At 41.4% G+C, this 15,313-nt stretch overlaps 1 protein-coding gene across 2 annotated transcripts in view; it reads right to left on the bottom strand.

Annotated features, from left to right (window-relative positions):
- The window catches only part of ZBBX (zinc finger B-box domain containing), a 357,196-nt gene that overhangs the window by 72,970 nt on the left and 268,913 nt on the right, over positions 1-15,313 (bottom strand). For both annotated transcript variants that reach the window (XM_069727388.1, XM_069727390.1), the window contains one exon: positions 3,333-3,482. In XM_069727388.1, the coding sequence (XP_069583489.1) occupies positions 3,333-3,482 (150 nt within the window). The remainder of the gene's footprint in view (positions 1-3,332; positions 3,483-15,313) is intronic.

Below are 15,313 nucleotides of genomic sequence, written 5' to 3'. Positions count from 1 at the left end.
AAAAACATGTGGTTAAAACAGCATTTCAGTGGGAAAAATGTACCAGCCCATTGGTATTCAATTCTGTGAAATGCCTGTGGGGTTTAAAATGCTCATTTCACCCATAGAGGAATTCTTCACACACAGCCATTAATGTCTAAACAGCAAGCAACAAAAGTGAGTACATGCCTAAAGGTACCTTCACACTGAACAATTTACCAACGATATCGCTAGTGATCCGTGACGTTGCAGCGTCCTGGATAGCGATATCGTTGTGTTTGACATGCAGCAGCGATCTGGATCCTGCTGTGACATCTTTGGTCGGAGCAGAAAGGCCAGAACTTTATTTCGTCGCTGGATCTCCCGCAGACATCGCTGAATCGGCGTGTGTGACGCCGATTCAGCGATGTCTTCACTGGTAACCAGGGTAAATATCGGGTTACTAAGCGCAGGGCCGCGCTTAGTAACCCGATGTTTACCCTGGTTACCAGTGTAAATGTAAAAAAAAACAAAAACTACATACTTACATTCCGGTGTCTGTCCCCCAGCGCTCTGCTTCCCTGCACTGTCAGCGCCGGCTGGCCGTAAAGCACAGCGGTGACGTCACCGCTCTGCTTTACGGCCAGCCGGCGCTCACAGTCAGTGCAGGAAGCAGAGCGCCGGGGGACAGACACCGGAATGTAAGTATGTAGTGTTTGTTGTTTTTTTACATTTACACTGGTAACCATGGTAAACATCGGGTTACTAAGCGCGGCCCTGCGCTTAGTAACCCGAGGTTTACCCTGGTTACCAGGGGACTTCGCATAGTTGGTCGCTGGAGAGCTGTCTGTGTGACAGCTCTCCAGCGACCACACAGCGACGCTGCAGGAATCGGCATCGTTGTCTAGATCGCTGCAGCGTCACTAAATGTGATGGTACCTTAAGTGAAAATGGCCCAAAGTGCCAATATTTTGTGGGGCTACCATTATTTTAAAACATTGCCTTAACTTTCTTCGGTATGGAGTTCACTAGAGCTTTACAGGTTGCCACTGAAATGCTCTTCCACTCCTTCATGACGAATTCACGGAAATGTTCTTCCACTCCTTCATGACGAATTCACGGAGCTGATGGATGTTAGAGACCTTGCGCTACTCCACCTTCAGTTTCAAGAAGCCCACAGATGCTCAATAGGGCGTCCTCAAACGGGTCAAACTAAGACTCACTGGGATCCGTTGAAACATTCCAGAGTTATTACTACATAAAGTGACACTAGTCAGATTTTAAAAATGAGGCTAAGTCATTATTGTATAAAGTGGCTTGGTCCTTAAGGAAACCTGTCACCAGGTTCTCCCAACATATTACGGCACAGTAAAATGCACCTGCGCAGGTCAGCGTTTTAACTGTGCAGGAGAGAGTTTGCAGGAGCTTTGTGGATGACGTAGGATGCGTCATCCCCATCAATCAAGGCAGTAGGGTGTGTACAGGTTATGGAAGTAAAATCCTAATGTAAAAATATTTCAATCATATACAGCAGTGTTCCCCAAGTCCAGTCCTCAAGAGCCACCAACAGGTCATGTTTTCAGGATTTCCTTAGTATTGCACAGGTGATAATTGCATCACATGCACAGGCAATAATTCCATCACCTGTGCAATACTAAGGAAATCCTGAAAACATGACCTGTTGGTGGCTCTTGAGGACCGGACTTGGGGAACACTGATATACAGTGATTGCGAGACTCCTGTGTATAGAACAGTAATAGTCTGAAGATATCACTATAATATACAAAAATAAAGGAAGAAATAAAGTTGCAATACATGCAAACAACAAATATAATTACATTTGAATTTTACAGTTTGGCACAAGGACATGGATCTGCATTCTTATTATCTTGGGATAAGGTATTTTCTGCAGCTAAGGAGTTTATGATGTCATTTTAGTCTATGATGGTTTTGATATCTCTTGTATGATATGATATAATGATAGTTCAGAAAATTATCCTATTAGTTAAGCATCAGATTTATTACATTATAGCATTACTTTCTTAACCCTGCTGTTGTGTTCGGGTCATAGTGACCCGAACAGACTTTTTGCAGCCCTGTAGATTTTTTTCTGTAAGTCTCTAAAACTTGAGATTCCTTGACTTTTCCTCATTTGGGGGGACCTACCTTTGAGTATTTTTTTTTTTTTTCGTTTACTTTTTGCTACATGCAAAAAGTTACACTTGTTGTGTTCGGGTCATAGTGACCCGACATCGTTTTTTACAGCTGTGAGGCCATATTTTCTGTGAAATAAAGGCGTTATAACCTCAGTTGGGTCTATTTACTGCATCTATTATTGTATATCAATTGATTTATTTCCTAAATTATTTCAATGGGGTCGTACACGCGCTCTACCGGGGGTATGCATTGAGATCTGCGCACCATAAAAATGGCTTTATATTGATTATTTTTGGTGCGCAGTCTATTCTAAAATGTAGAGTGCATCCGGAGAGATCACTAGGTGTGCACTACACGTGTATATTATGCGCAGAACGGACTGCTCAGAACGCGCTGTCTAAGACGTTTTTTTTTGTAAAGCTGAGCTGTAAAGTCTTGCAAATAATTTTTTTTTGCTAAGTAAGTCTGTCTTCCTGGCTTATCTGCTTGTTTTCAGAAGGGTTCTTATCTTCTCTGCTTTTATCAGTACACATATGCTAGCCCAGACATGTTACCTTTCAGTTTCTTTGGAGAGCAGCTGTGTGCTTCTACCCCCATGGCCTATTCCGGCATCAAAAGAAAAAGATGTAGCTATTGCCCTTCTACTTGTGACAACAAGACGAGTATAACATGTTCTGGCTGTAAAACATTTCTATGCAAAAATCATGCGTATTGTTTTTCATGCAAGAATCCGTAAATTTATATGATCATGTAAATATATTCACATTGTAATGTTTATTATCTTTAATTTTTTATCACAAAATGTTTGATTTGATTGTTTTGTTTTTTTACAAAATATGAGTAGTTTTCTATTTTCGTTTTGCTCATTGGATGGATCTGTTTTTTCAGAATAAAAACAAAAAAAAGATTTCTAGTTCATTTTTCTTTTTTTTTTTACTACCAAACATGTTCACAAACAGTCTAGTAAGCAAAAAGTATAAAAAAATGGAGTTAGAGTGTCTAAAATCAAGGTTTAATAAGCCGGGTCATAGTGACCCGGAACACTACAAGTGTATAGTAAATGTGAACAAAACAGCAGGGTTAACACTTTCCGTGTTTCATTTGCAAGAACCAATTCCATATTTTTGCTTTCGTAATCTTCGTGTATTTTGGCCTACAATTCCCCCCAAAATATTGTTCTTTAAGTCTTAATGGTTTTAATTTGGTTCAGTACTCACCGGACCCAGGGCGTGTGACATGTCTAGGAGTAAGGCTTTGCTCTATGATATAATTGTTGGACTGAGCCCATGCTCTTTCCACAATATCTTGGACTACGGCATCATCTGCACATAGACTTAAGCTGCTTTCCGGTCTCCAATAGTTATTACCTATATTGGAAATGAAGAAGAATGTTAAGTATTGAATCAGCAGAGAAAGGTGTCCAGTTTCCACAATTACGCATTGCCTCCTTCTGTCACTACGGTTATCAGGACACTGCAAGGTGCAAGTTTACGAATACATGAGTGATCCCATTCAGCCATTACATTCGACACTCATGATCTACCACTTGCAACAAGGTTCTCATTTCACAGGTTATATTACTGATATGATTTACTAATAAGCATAGTTTTGGATAACACTCTACAGCATCTATAGAACAGGGGGTTATGTTTTAATAGAGTAAGAGATGTGAATTCTGCTCAGGTAAGGCCCAGCACAAAAACCTGATAGAAGATTGGACACTGTACCTCATAGAGAGCGGGGGACACATGGAGATGTCATTGGGTTGGATATAGTCAGAATTATGCATGAAGTATTTAAAAACTGGTGATCAATACACCGCATGTATTAACGTATTACTCAATTTTGAATCCTAAATGGGTAAAATTGCAGAGTGCTTGTTAAAACTAGTGATTCTCAACTAATTATTAAATATTTTCAAGAACAGATGGAATGTTTTTATATTATAGTGGACTGCTTGTTGCCAATGGTACCAGCCACCTCAAAGGTGGCTGATATCCCAGGGAAGGAGCATTACTTGCAAGCGGTTTGATTTATAGCTTGCAAGCGTGGATATGAAGCTGGTCGAACTGCTGGATCAAGCCAGCTTCATTGCTCCTGGAATCCTGTGATGCTACAGAGGTTGTTGCTTCTGCTTGCAGCATTGAAGAACGCACCGATCAGGCCAGTGGGGGCTATGCTTATGTTGCAAATGGTAAGTCTTCTGGAGCTCACTGTCTAATGGCAAGCATGAAGTTGTGAGGCCTGCAGCAGTACCAGTGGTATTGCTTAGATCCCACTCCTATATACAATTATAAGTAAATCCAGGGCTATATTATGTATAGCCTATTTGTGCAGGTTAGTAACATCAGATTGGTTCAACAACTGACACCACCAGGATCATCGTTCAGTAGGTTCTATGGTGGCTGGAAGTAAATTGTGCAGAGTTTTACAACTCCTTATCCTATGCAGTAACTGCTTTCAGGTACTGCCATTCATCTCCCATTGAAGTGAATGGTAGCAGAGCTACAGTACTTGAGAACGACTACTGCGTGGTGTAGAGAGATGTGATGTTCCAGTTTTACATGGCTTACTTTAAGCCGCCATGAGACCTGCTAACAGTTGATGATCATGCAGCTGCCAACTGTTGTACTCCCACCTATGTGATATTGGTGACAACTCCTGAGAATAGCACAGTTCAAAAATATAAACTAAAGCAAAGTCTGTACCAATCTCTAGGAGTTTGCACCCAGTTATCTATGCAAATGTCGGTATGTAGCCATGTCACTTCTCTAAAACAGAAGGGGTGGTTTAATAAAATGAGACAATTGTTTTTTTTTTTTTTAATATGTCATGTTCACGATGGGAGGATCCGGCGGATGGCACAATACATGCAAACAACAGGATGGAAAAGAGAGGAAGGACCTAACATTACGGAGCGAGGCATAAGGCACCTGTTCCTATCCCTAAGCTTCCTTATAGTCCTATGCGGGTCCTTCTTCCTGCTGCTGTCACATGCCTAGTCTCTAGATGTCACCTCTCTATAACCTGGACAGTGCACTTGCCAGCAAGGACACTAGCCTCAGCACTGCAGATGTTATCAACACAGGGAGTAGTGACAACCATGAGACAGACAAGGGAAGGAACAACAAAACTTAGCTCCAGCCTGTGTTGCAAAGCTCCACATAGCAGAGGATATGGAACCAGGACCCCAAACTCCACTAAAGCAGCAGATACACCGCTGGCACCAGAGACCTCCAAACTCCAAGGCTGTTCTTCCGAGACACACGCTATTACCAACAGTTAGCTGATGAGTCATGTGACTATTTAAAGGATGATGGGAGTGGTCACCACTCACATCAGCTGACCAGCAACAAAGCAGCTGCCAGGAAGGAAACTGACATTAACCTTTGATGGCCCAAAAGTAAAAACAATATTTAAATTAAAGCTGAACTAGAGCGGTCACGACTCCAAAAACAAATCATGACAGTATATTTTTAAAAATTTAAAAAAAAGCTGACATGCTTAGATGTAGAAAAAGGGCATTGACCTGAAGCCACAGAAGAGCTCAAGCATTGTAGAAACAGCTAGACTTAATTTTCAGTCCAAAATGAAGAAAAAACAGAAGTGCACTCACCGGTCCTGAAAAACACCAATCCTTTATTTAGAACATGTGCAGGTGACAACAGGGAGAACGTGGACAGAAAGGACGACGGCCATTTCGCGCTGCCGCGCTTCTACGGGTCCTGATGATAATCGGTGAGTGCACTTCTGTTTTTTCTTCATTTTGGACTTATACATTACTGAAACAGTGCACCCGAATGTCTTTTTACCAGGCATATATGGCACAGCAGCGGCAAGTAGCTGTGGAGATTTTGGGTTTTCAAACAGTAGTGGTGCCGTGTTATCTTTTCTTAATTTTTCATATTGATTAGACTTAATTTTCATGTTGCATTTAAATGGAAATGACTGGATCACCATATGTTTGCAGCATTGCGCACATGAACTCCATGTCGCATACTATTAACAAAAGCTTGAACTCCTGACATAATGATTCAACATTTTATTGTCTGTCTGACACCGTACAAAAATACTGTATGTAATATTAGTTCATCAATGGCTTCCTTCATCAAGATGTTAACAAAAGAAATACATATTACATCTGGGAATAATTACAACAATGGAAACACAGAATAACATTAGAAACATGAAATTATTACCACATCTGAGAACTCATATGAGTGTTCCCTTCTTTGCGAACGAACATCTATAATTTAGCAATGAATAGATTGTGCTGTTAGTGAATGTGTTCACGGACACCCTCAAGCTGACTTGTTCTATTCTATTAATGTTAAAATGTCAACCATAAAATTCAAATAATTGCCACTTAGTACTGTCTATGGTGGGAAGCAGCCCTCTGATATCATCCTAATGCTGACATTTGCTCTGCATACAAGCGACAAAAAAAAAAAAGAAAGAAATTAGGGCCAACAGAATGGGACACTAAGATTTGCGAATATTATATTGTACTAGATGGAGGTCCGATGCTATCGCATTGGGATGGCGATAATGTCACGATGGGGTCAGGCTTTGCAGCATTGAGAATCTCTACCCCCATGTGCTCACTCCCACCTATCCACTCTCTCTTTCCCCATGTGCTGACTTCTCCCATCTGTGCTCTTTTCTTTGACCCGTCTACCCCATGTACTACCCCTTGCCTGCTGTCTTTCTCCTTCCTGTGCTGTCTTATCCCCTTATGTGCTGTCCCGTTTGAGCTGTCTCCCCCTGTGCGCTGTCTCTCTCACCCTTGTGCGCTTTCTCTCTCCCCATCTGCTGTCTTCTCCTCTCATGTCATCTCTTCTTTGACCTGTGTACCCCATGTGGTCTCGTACACAGTCAGGCAATTTTTAAAATGAACTTTCGTTCATGGGAAAACCCCTTTAATGTGACCGGCTTCCTCTGCCTGTAGACACGTCGCGCATTTGCAACTGGGATCAGACGAATGATTCACTGCGCCTGCGTGGAATTCGTGCAAATGCAGTAAATGAGACAGCCGCCATCTTTGTGCAGACAGATAGCGGCGGTCACATTAAAACTGCACATGCGCTCCTCCTGTACAGAGATGGCGGCGGTCAGTGAATCATTCAGCTGATCCCAGCGGTGGCGTGTTCGCGACGCTGTTCCGCTGGTGGTACCGTGCAAGAGGCTGCGTACAGCGTATACACTGTGTGTGTGGTGCATACGGCGTATACAGTGTGCGTGGTGCGTGTGTGGTGCATACGGCGTATACAGTGTGTGTGTGGTGCATACAGAGTACTGTCATGAACAGGTGATTCAGAACCACAATGGACCTTGAAGTTCAGAGCACACAAAGTGACCTGACAATTACCAAAAACATAGGACGAGCTCTGAGACGTGGGAACTCTGCTGACCGCAATCCCTAATCCTATCCAACCACACTAGAGGTAGCCGTGGAGCGCTCCTGACCAGACCTATGCGCCTCGAGCACAGCCTGAGAAACTAGCTAGCCCTAAGAAAGAAAAAATAAGCCTACCTTGCCTCAGAGAAATACCCCAAAGGAAAAGGCAGCCCCCCACATATAATGACTGTGAGTTGAGATGAAAATACAAACGCAGAGATGAAATAGATTTAGCAAAGTGAGGCCCAACTTACTGAACAGACCGAAGATAGGAAAGATTGCTTTGCGGTCAACACAAAACCCTACAAACAACCACGCAGAGGGGGCAAAAAGACCCTCCGCACCGACTAACGGTACGGAGGTGCTCCCTCTGCGTCCCAGAGCTTCCAGCAAGCAAGAAAAACCAATATAGCAAGCTGTACAGAAAAAATACAAACAGAAATAACACAAGCAAAACTTAGCTTATGCAGGATAGAAAGGCCACAGGAACGATCCAGGAGGAAGCAAGACCAATACTAGAACATTGACTGGAGGCCAGGATCAAAGCACTAGGTGGAGTTAAATAGAGCAGCACCTAACGACTTAACCTCATCACCTGAGGAAGGAAACTCAGAAGCCGCAGTACCACTCTCATCCACCAAAGGAAGCTCATAGACAGAACCAGCCGAAGTACCACTCACGACCACAGGAGGGAGCTTGGCCACAGAATTCACAACAGAGTATACAGTGTGTTTGTGTGTGTGTGTGTGTGGTGCAACTGTGTTCCGCTGGTGGTAAAGCGCAAGAGGCTGGTACCACCAGCAGTTTCCATATTGAGGCACGCATCACTTGGGTGTCCCAATATGGCGGTTGGTGAACTTCCGCCGCTTGGAATTCTCGGATCCAAACACATCTGGACAGAACAGGATGTGAAGACATTACAAGGTAAGTATATATTAAGATAACACTACTACATATAATTAAAAATTCACATTGCCAGCCAATCTGACATTATATATTATATCTCAGGTGGAAAATAATTTGCTTTTTTTTGCTGTTAATCAAATACATTTGTGTATGTGAGGTACAAGAAAGTTTGTTACATCAGTATTCACCCCTTTATCACAAAGGAGGTTTGCATGTTAATGACCAGGCCAATTTTTACAATTCTGACCACTATCATTTTATGAGGTCATAACTCAGGAAGGCTTCAATGGATCCCACTGATTCTAAGAAGGTTTTTTGTGACATAAAGTACTTCATGATAGGAGTAAAACTTATTCAATATAACTTTCGTTTATTTGTGAAATGGAATGGAAATTTGGCGAAAATTTGGAATAGTTAATAAATAATATTTTCCATATGTCTTCCTTACATCAGTACAATTTATGAAATTCTTTTTTAGTTACAAGGGTTGATAGTTGACCAGTGATTTCTTCTTTTTCCAACAAAATTTACAAAAACCATCTTTTTTAAGGACCACCACACCTTTTAAGTGACTTTAAGGGGTCTATATGATAGAAAATACCCAATAGTGACACAATTCAAAAAACTCAAACCCCTCAAGCTTCTGAAAACCACTTTCAAAAAGTTTATTAACCCTTCATGTGCTTTACAGTAATTTTTGGAATGTGGAAAAAAATGAACATTTAAGTTTTTTTAACAAAAAATTTACTTCACATCAAAATTTTTCTATTTTCACAAGGGTGAACAATTTCTCCTTAGCATGCCTAGACCCCTCAAGGAATGCATTTAGATGTGTGGTGAGCACCTTAAAGCCCCAGGTGCTTCACAGAAGTTTATAACGTTAAGCTGTGAAAATAAAAAAATTAAATTTTCCCCACAAAAATGTTATTTTAGCCCCAAATTTCATATTTTCATAAGTATATCAGTAGAAATTGCTCCATACAATTTGATGTGCAATTTCTCCTGACTACGTCAATACCCCATATATGGGGGATACTACTTTTAAGGCACGCTGAAAAATTCAGACGGGAAGAGGCACCACATTGGAGTTCAGATTTTGCTGAAATGGTTTGAGGGTGCAATGTCATATTGGCAGAGCCCTTGAGGTGCCATAAAAACAGAAACTTCCATAAGTGAACTCAATTTACAAATCACACTTCCCAATTAATTCATACAGCTCACTTTGCACACTACCCGATCAAGGAAATAGCCCAATACAAACTGCATCTATCTGCATGACTAAGGAATTACCAAAAACATATTCAATGAGACCTGGGACAGATCAAAATGTCACTCAAGTATAGTCGCTTTAGAATTTTCTCCAGCGCTTTACCTATTTCTATTTTTTCTTTTCCCACGAACTGCAAATCAATATTATTTTTGGCATCATTACAAAAATACAGAGTGTGGGATGAATTTTCATTGAATGGACTAAGGGTCATATGGCCCGTTACACCAGCACCTCGCCATACGACAGAGGGCAGGTCAATACCTTTATTACTCTACTTTTTGTTCGGCAGTACAATGATAAAGCATTTTTTTCTGCCTTGTTTTTAATTTTATTTTTTATGGTGGTCACCAAAGGGGTTAACTAGTGGAACAGCTTCATAGGTCTGATCTCCGAACCAAGAGAAGAGGGGCTTTGTTTCCTCTGCCAGCTCCCCAAATGCTGCGATCGAGTTCGATTGCAGCATTTAGGGGCTTAATGTGCTGGGAGCAAGGCAGGACCGCTCCTGGCATTGAGTGTCGGGTTTAGCTGTCAGAATTAGCTGAAACCCAGCGGCGATTGCACGTGCACAGCCCGTGTGCATGTAAAATTGCCATAACATATCCATATGTCCCAGATCAATATGACCCAGGTCACAGGGACATATACATATGTCTAAATTGGGAAAGGGGTTAAAAGCCAATGAAAAAGATAAAAATCATTATAATACAGAATTTAACTCCTAATCATGTATGTAATAAAGGATTTGACCTAAAAATTTGTAGTGATTTACCTAATGTATGTATTACTCAAAAACATTAAAGTGGTATTACCACTGAAAAATGTTAAGGTATATTTGATGTTTGAGACATTCAACTTTTCATGCACATCGTCACTCCCTGCCACCCATTATGCTAAAAGGGGTTATCCATGATCAAGAAGGGTGGCACCTTCAAACTGACTGACAAAATGCCAAGAATTGGACCCACACCAATCTGATAGTGATGCAATCCCAGAAAAGCCTTTTAAATCGCCTTCATTGTAAGGACGAATGGGGCAAATCTACTGCGATTTTCCAAAGTTCACAAGTGTATGGTGTGATTTATCTGAAACTGACAAGCTAGAAATTCGTCATGTGTGAACATAGCCATTAATTACCTCAGGACTTATTCTTCAATCTGAAAAAAATAGTATAAACCAGTAATAAACCATAAAACTAAAAGTCTTTTTTCAAGACTGTAATATTGATGGCTTTTGTGGGGATCCGATCCCTACCAGCTCCACTGTTCAGCCACTCAGCCAGTTCACTCAACTGGGTTTCCAACACTCGAGGAGTGTCCCTTCTCATTATTACACCTCCATAGATTTTGTAGTGACTGTTCCTAGTATTGCGGCTGTTATGGACCTGGTGGTTAGGAGCACCCGGCATGACCTGATAGTTAAACTCAGACAGGACAAGCTCTGGGATGTGGGAGCTCTGCTGACCGCAACCCCTAATCCTATCACACAACTAGAAATAGCCGTGGAGCGTTCCTGACTCTCCCTAGACGCCTCTTCACAGCCTAAGAGCTAACTAGCCCTAGAGATAGAAAATAAAGCCTACCTTGCCTCAGAGAAATTCCTCAAAGGAAAAGGCAGCCCACCACATATATTGACTGTGAGTAAAGATGAAAGTCACAAATGCAGAAATGAAACAGGTTTCAGCAAACGGAGGCCAGACTTACTAAACAGACAGAGGATAGGAAAGGTATCTTTGCGATCAGCACAAAAAACTACAAAAGACCACGCAGAGTGTGCAAAAAGACCTCCACACTGACTAACGGTGCGGAGATGCCACTCTGCATCTCAGAGCTTCCAGCTAGCAAGGTAAAATCATAATATGCAGCTGGACAAGGAAACAATGAACAAATAATAACAAGCAGGAACTTAGCTTCTGCTGGAGTAGACAGGTCACCAGAAAGATCCATGAGCGAACTGAACCAATGCAGGAACATTGACAGCTGGCATGGAGTAACGATCTGAGTGGAGTTAAATAGAGCAGCCAACCAAAGGATAAACCACGTCACCTGTGTAAAGAACCTCAGAAGCAGCAGCTCCACTCACAGCCACCAGAGGGAGTCCATGGACAGAACTCGCCGAAGTACCATTCACGACCACAGGAGGGAGTTCGACAACAGAATTCACAACATGCGACCTCCTTCCGTTGATCGGTGGTAGTGCTAAGTATTGGACCCCTCTACTGTATAGAAGTTGTTGATGGCCTGTCCTAAAGGACAAGTCATCAATATTCCAGTCTTGAAAATCCTCTTTAATGACATAATAAATAAAATGTAGTGGAAATTTATAAAGTTAAATGTGCCTGTCCTCAAGCTAAATGTGCCTGTCCTCTGGCCAAAAACTGTTCTTCATGACTTGCCCTACATTTACTAAGTGTTTAGACATGTTCTCTTTCCTTTTCTGTCAATGTGGTGCTACCTTGATAAAAAAGGGGCATGGTTAAACAGAATATGGGCATGGCCTAACATGCAACACCAAGCACTAAAAATTGTGGCAGACATTTATGGCAGAAAATAAGTCCACTAATAGTTGGTGTAAACTCACATTAAGCACTGTGACAATTCTGGCACATTTTTAGACTGTCAACACAGCATTGATAAATTTGCCCCAATACACGCTGCAAATGGGGCAGTTCACCAGAGAAATTTACGATCCGCAATCTCAACACATAGCGGTATAAAAAAGCATTTCTGTACTATTTCTACCAGTGCCAAAATCTCTAAGTAATATAGATGATACTTAAAATGCAGCTTTCGGCATGCTTTCTCATACGACAAAAAATTGTATTGTTCTTTTATACAGAAATAAAAGCACACATAATTTATTTTTATCCAGCTATATTTCTACTGAACAGTTAGCTGCCAATTGCTTCCACACAGTTCTGAACATACACAGTGAGTACCAGCAAAACAAAAGCTCAGCAAATTAGCCCAAAATGCAACTACTAGAGAGGATTTCCAAAACATTCTTTATTTTCCTCGCACATCTATTGCTTTATGAAAGGTTTGCTTAGCCTGTACTTTTTACCCTCATTTTAAGTAGAAGACAAAAAAACATGACATTATTCTGGCTTCTTGAATTTTATGCCTCTCATCTCCTTGACACTGGCGCTCATTTTTCATTCTTGCACTTTTACAAGAAGGATACAAGATATGATAAATCAATCCTTATTGCAGACGTGAAATGGAAACATCAAGAGTAAAAAAAAAAAAAAAGACACAATGAGATAAGAGAAAGAGCCAAAACCAAACTAAAGCCATAATAAAACAACAATAATCATAAAAATGAATGATTTTCTCCGATTTCTTCCTTTGGCTAAAATATGTGGTAATTAGGTCTCAAACAAGCAACATGGGATATGGCTCCTTCAAAGTAACAAACAAAAAAGCTTTCATTCCGGTAAGAAAAATAAATAAAGAATCCCGGGAAGTCTTCTTTCTGATACAGTAAAAATATTATAATGAGTGCTTTATGGGCGCCGCTGTACCAATTACCCAGCTTGTTCTTGTGTTCTCTGAATGCCAGACTTTTAGTTCACTTATTATCGGAGCATAAAACTGAAAGCACGGCCTCATACAATTTTAATTGTAATGCGACTTTAACATTTAGTTTATTAATGTTAATGTGGATCCAGCTTCCAGTTTCTAAATCACACATTTACACCTTGTGTCCAGGAATTCATTCCACTACCCTTTTATTTCCTTCCTTTTTAATTAAAAGCAGGATTTAGCTGCATGTCTTTGCTGTAATATCAACGCGGCTTTATTTTCAGCAAATCGAATTCCAAAAATAGCACATAATAGGCTCGGTCCTATGGCAATGAGCGTTTACGGGCAGATCAACATGAGTGGAACGCTTTTCTGTCCTTGATGTCTTTCAGAGCGCACTCACACGAGCGTGTAATAAGAAGAGCGCCATCTGATTATTGGGTACTCGGCCCAATGTTATACCACGGGGCAGTGCTGACTAGCGCTTTTTCTTTCATGCTGATTCGACATTCGATAATTATTATAATTGGGCCATGCACACAAGTCTATGGGTGCGTGTGAAACATTGGACTGCACACGGATATCCTCTGAGTGCGGTCCGACATCTGTGGACACAGACAATGGATAAATTAAGTTCTCTGTCTTCTCCGCACATGTGATAAGTTTCTCAAATCCAAGAGAATTGGATCACACTAAGATGACAACTGAGTCAGAGTTTGAGCCCAGTGTCATTAGCATCTTCAGTCCGATTCTCTTGCATGACAGAACACACGACCATCTGACCACAGCCTTATACTAGTTGCCTGGACAGTTTCTTAATGTATATAACATATGCAAAGATGCTGGTACATGTTTATTGGTCAGAAAACCTTTTTAAAGGGGCTGTCCACTACCTGGAAACCCTTTTTTAAATGAAGAATTCCCAATTGTAAAACAAAAAAAACCCAGATACTACCTCCCACACCAGTGACGTTTCAGCAATGTTGGTGCCAGGTCTTACCTGTGTGACATTGTTATGCAATGTGAGCCCTGCAGTCTATTAGCTACCCTCTTGTGGATGAATCTTGGACAAGCGGAAGAAGTGAGAATGCAGCATCCAAAATGTGGCCGCTGATGGCTTGTAAGGCTTTCCTGACAATATCACGAGAGCCCCGGAAAACCTGGCGTCAACACGGCTGGAGCGGCTATGGTGCAGACAGTATTTATTTTTATAAGGCATTCTGTCCAGGTAGTGAATACACCTCTTAAAAAGGTCTTCATCTGTCGTCATACTCCCCTTAGCATTGAGCGAGCTTGTTGTTTATGAGCAGATTGTTACAGGATATTGCGCTATTCTACTATAGTCACAGCCTAGTCTACTTTTGACATAAATATATCAGTCTCCAGCAACCTTAGCCATCCCCCCCAAACCAAGAGCTGACCACTGCCCGCCATGATCAGATTAAAGACTTCTTGTTATCTTTGGCCACATTGATATTGTATATTGTGAATAGCTGATTAAAGGTGCCGCATGGCTTAATTATTGAAAACCACTTTAAAGGAAACCTGTCACATCATTATTAGCTATTCAACTGACCCCAGTGTGTTGTTATTGATGCAATGAGAAGAAAAGATCCCCATATTATGTTTAAAAAAACACTTTATATCGTTAGGGGATTCCCTCACATACCTTTTCTTTCAGTCATACGGGTGGCACATTTCACCGTTTCAGTCACAGCTCAGTCAGTGTCCTGTTTAAATTATGCACGCCCACATCACTTCGATGGATTGCCGTGAGTTGCCCGATGTCACAGCAACCAGTTCAAATTCACCAAAGTGAAATTCTCCCATCAAACTGCGATGAACTCGCCCCTACACGTGAGACTTTTTCTCACTGTGCTAGCAGGGATCTCACCGAGGTCACTGCAGTTCATATGCCGGCTGGGAACACAGACTCAGTGACCTGTGGTAACTTCAATGACTTCACCGCTAGTCACTGAGGCTGAGCTCACAGAAGCTCATTCTCCCAGTAGTTCTCAGCCTAGATGGTCACATCTTTGCACCGTCCAGGTTGAAAACGGTTTATCCCCCAGACATGGATTACAGCGTGGGACAGAACGACGG

This window comes from Ranitomeya imitator, chromosome 5 (assembly GCF_032444005.1).
Source record: "Ranitomeya imitator isolate aRanImi1 chromosome 5, aRanImi1.pri, whole genome shotgun sequence".
Taxonomy (NCBI): domain Eukaryota; kingdom Metazoa; phylum Chordata; class Amphibia; order Anura; family Dendrobatidae; genus Ranitomeya; species Ranitomeya imitator.
The sequence above is the reverse complement of the archived record's forward strand: the minus strand, read 5'-3'. Positions and strand labels throughout refer to the sequence as shown.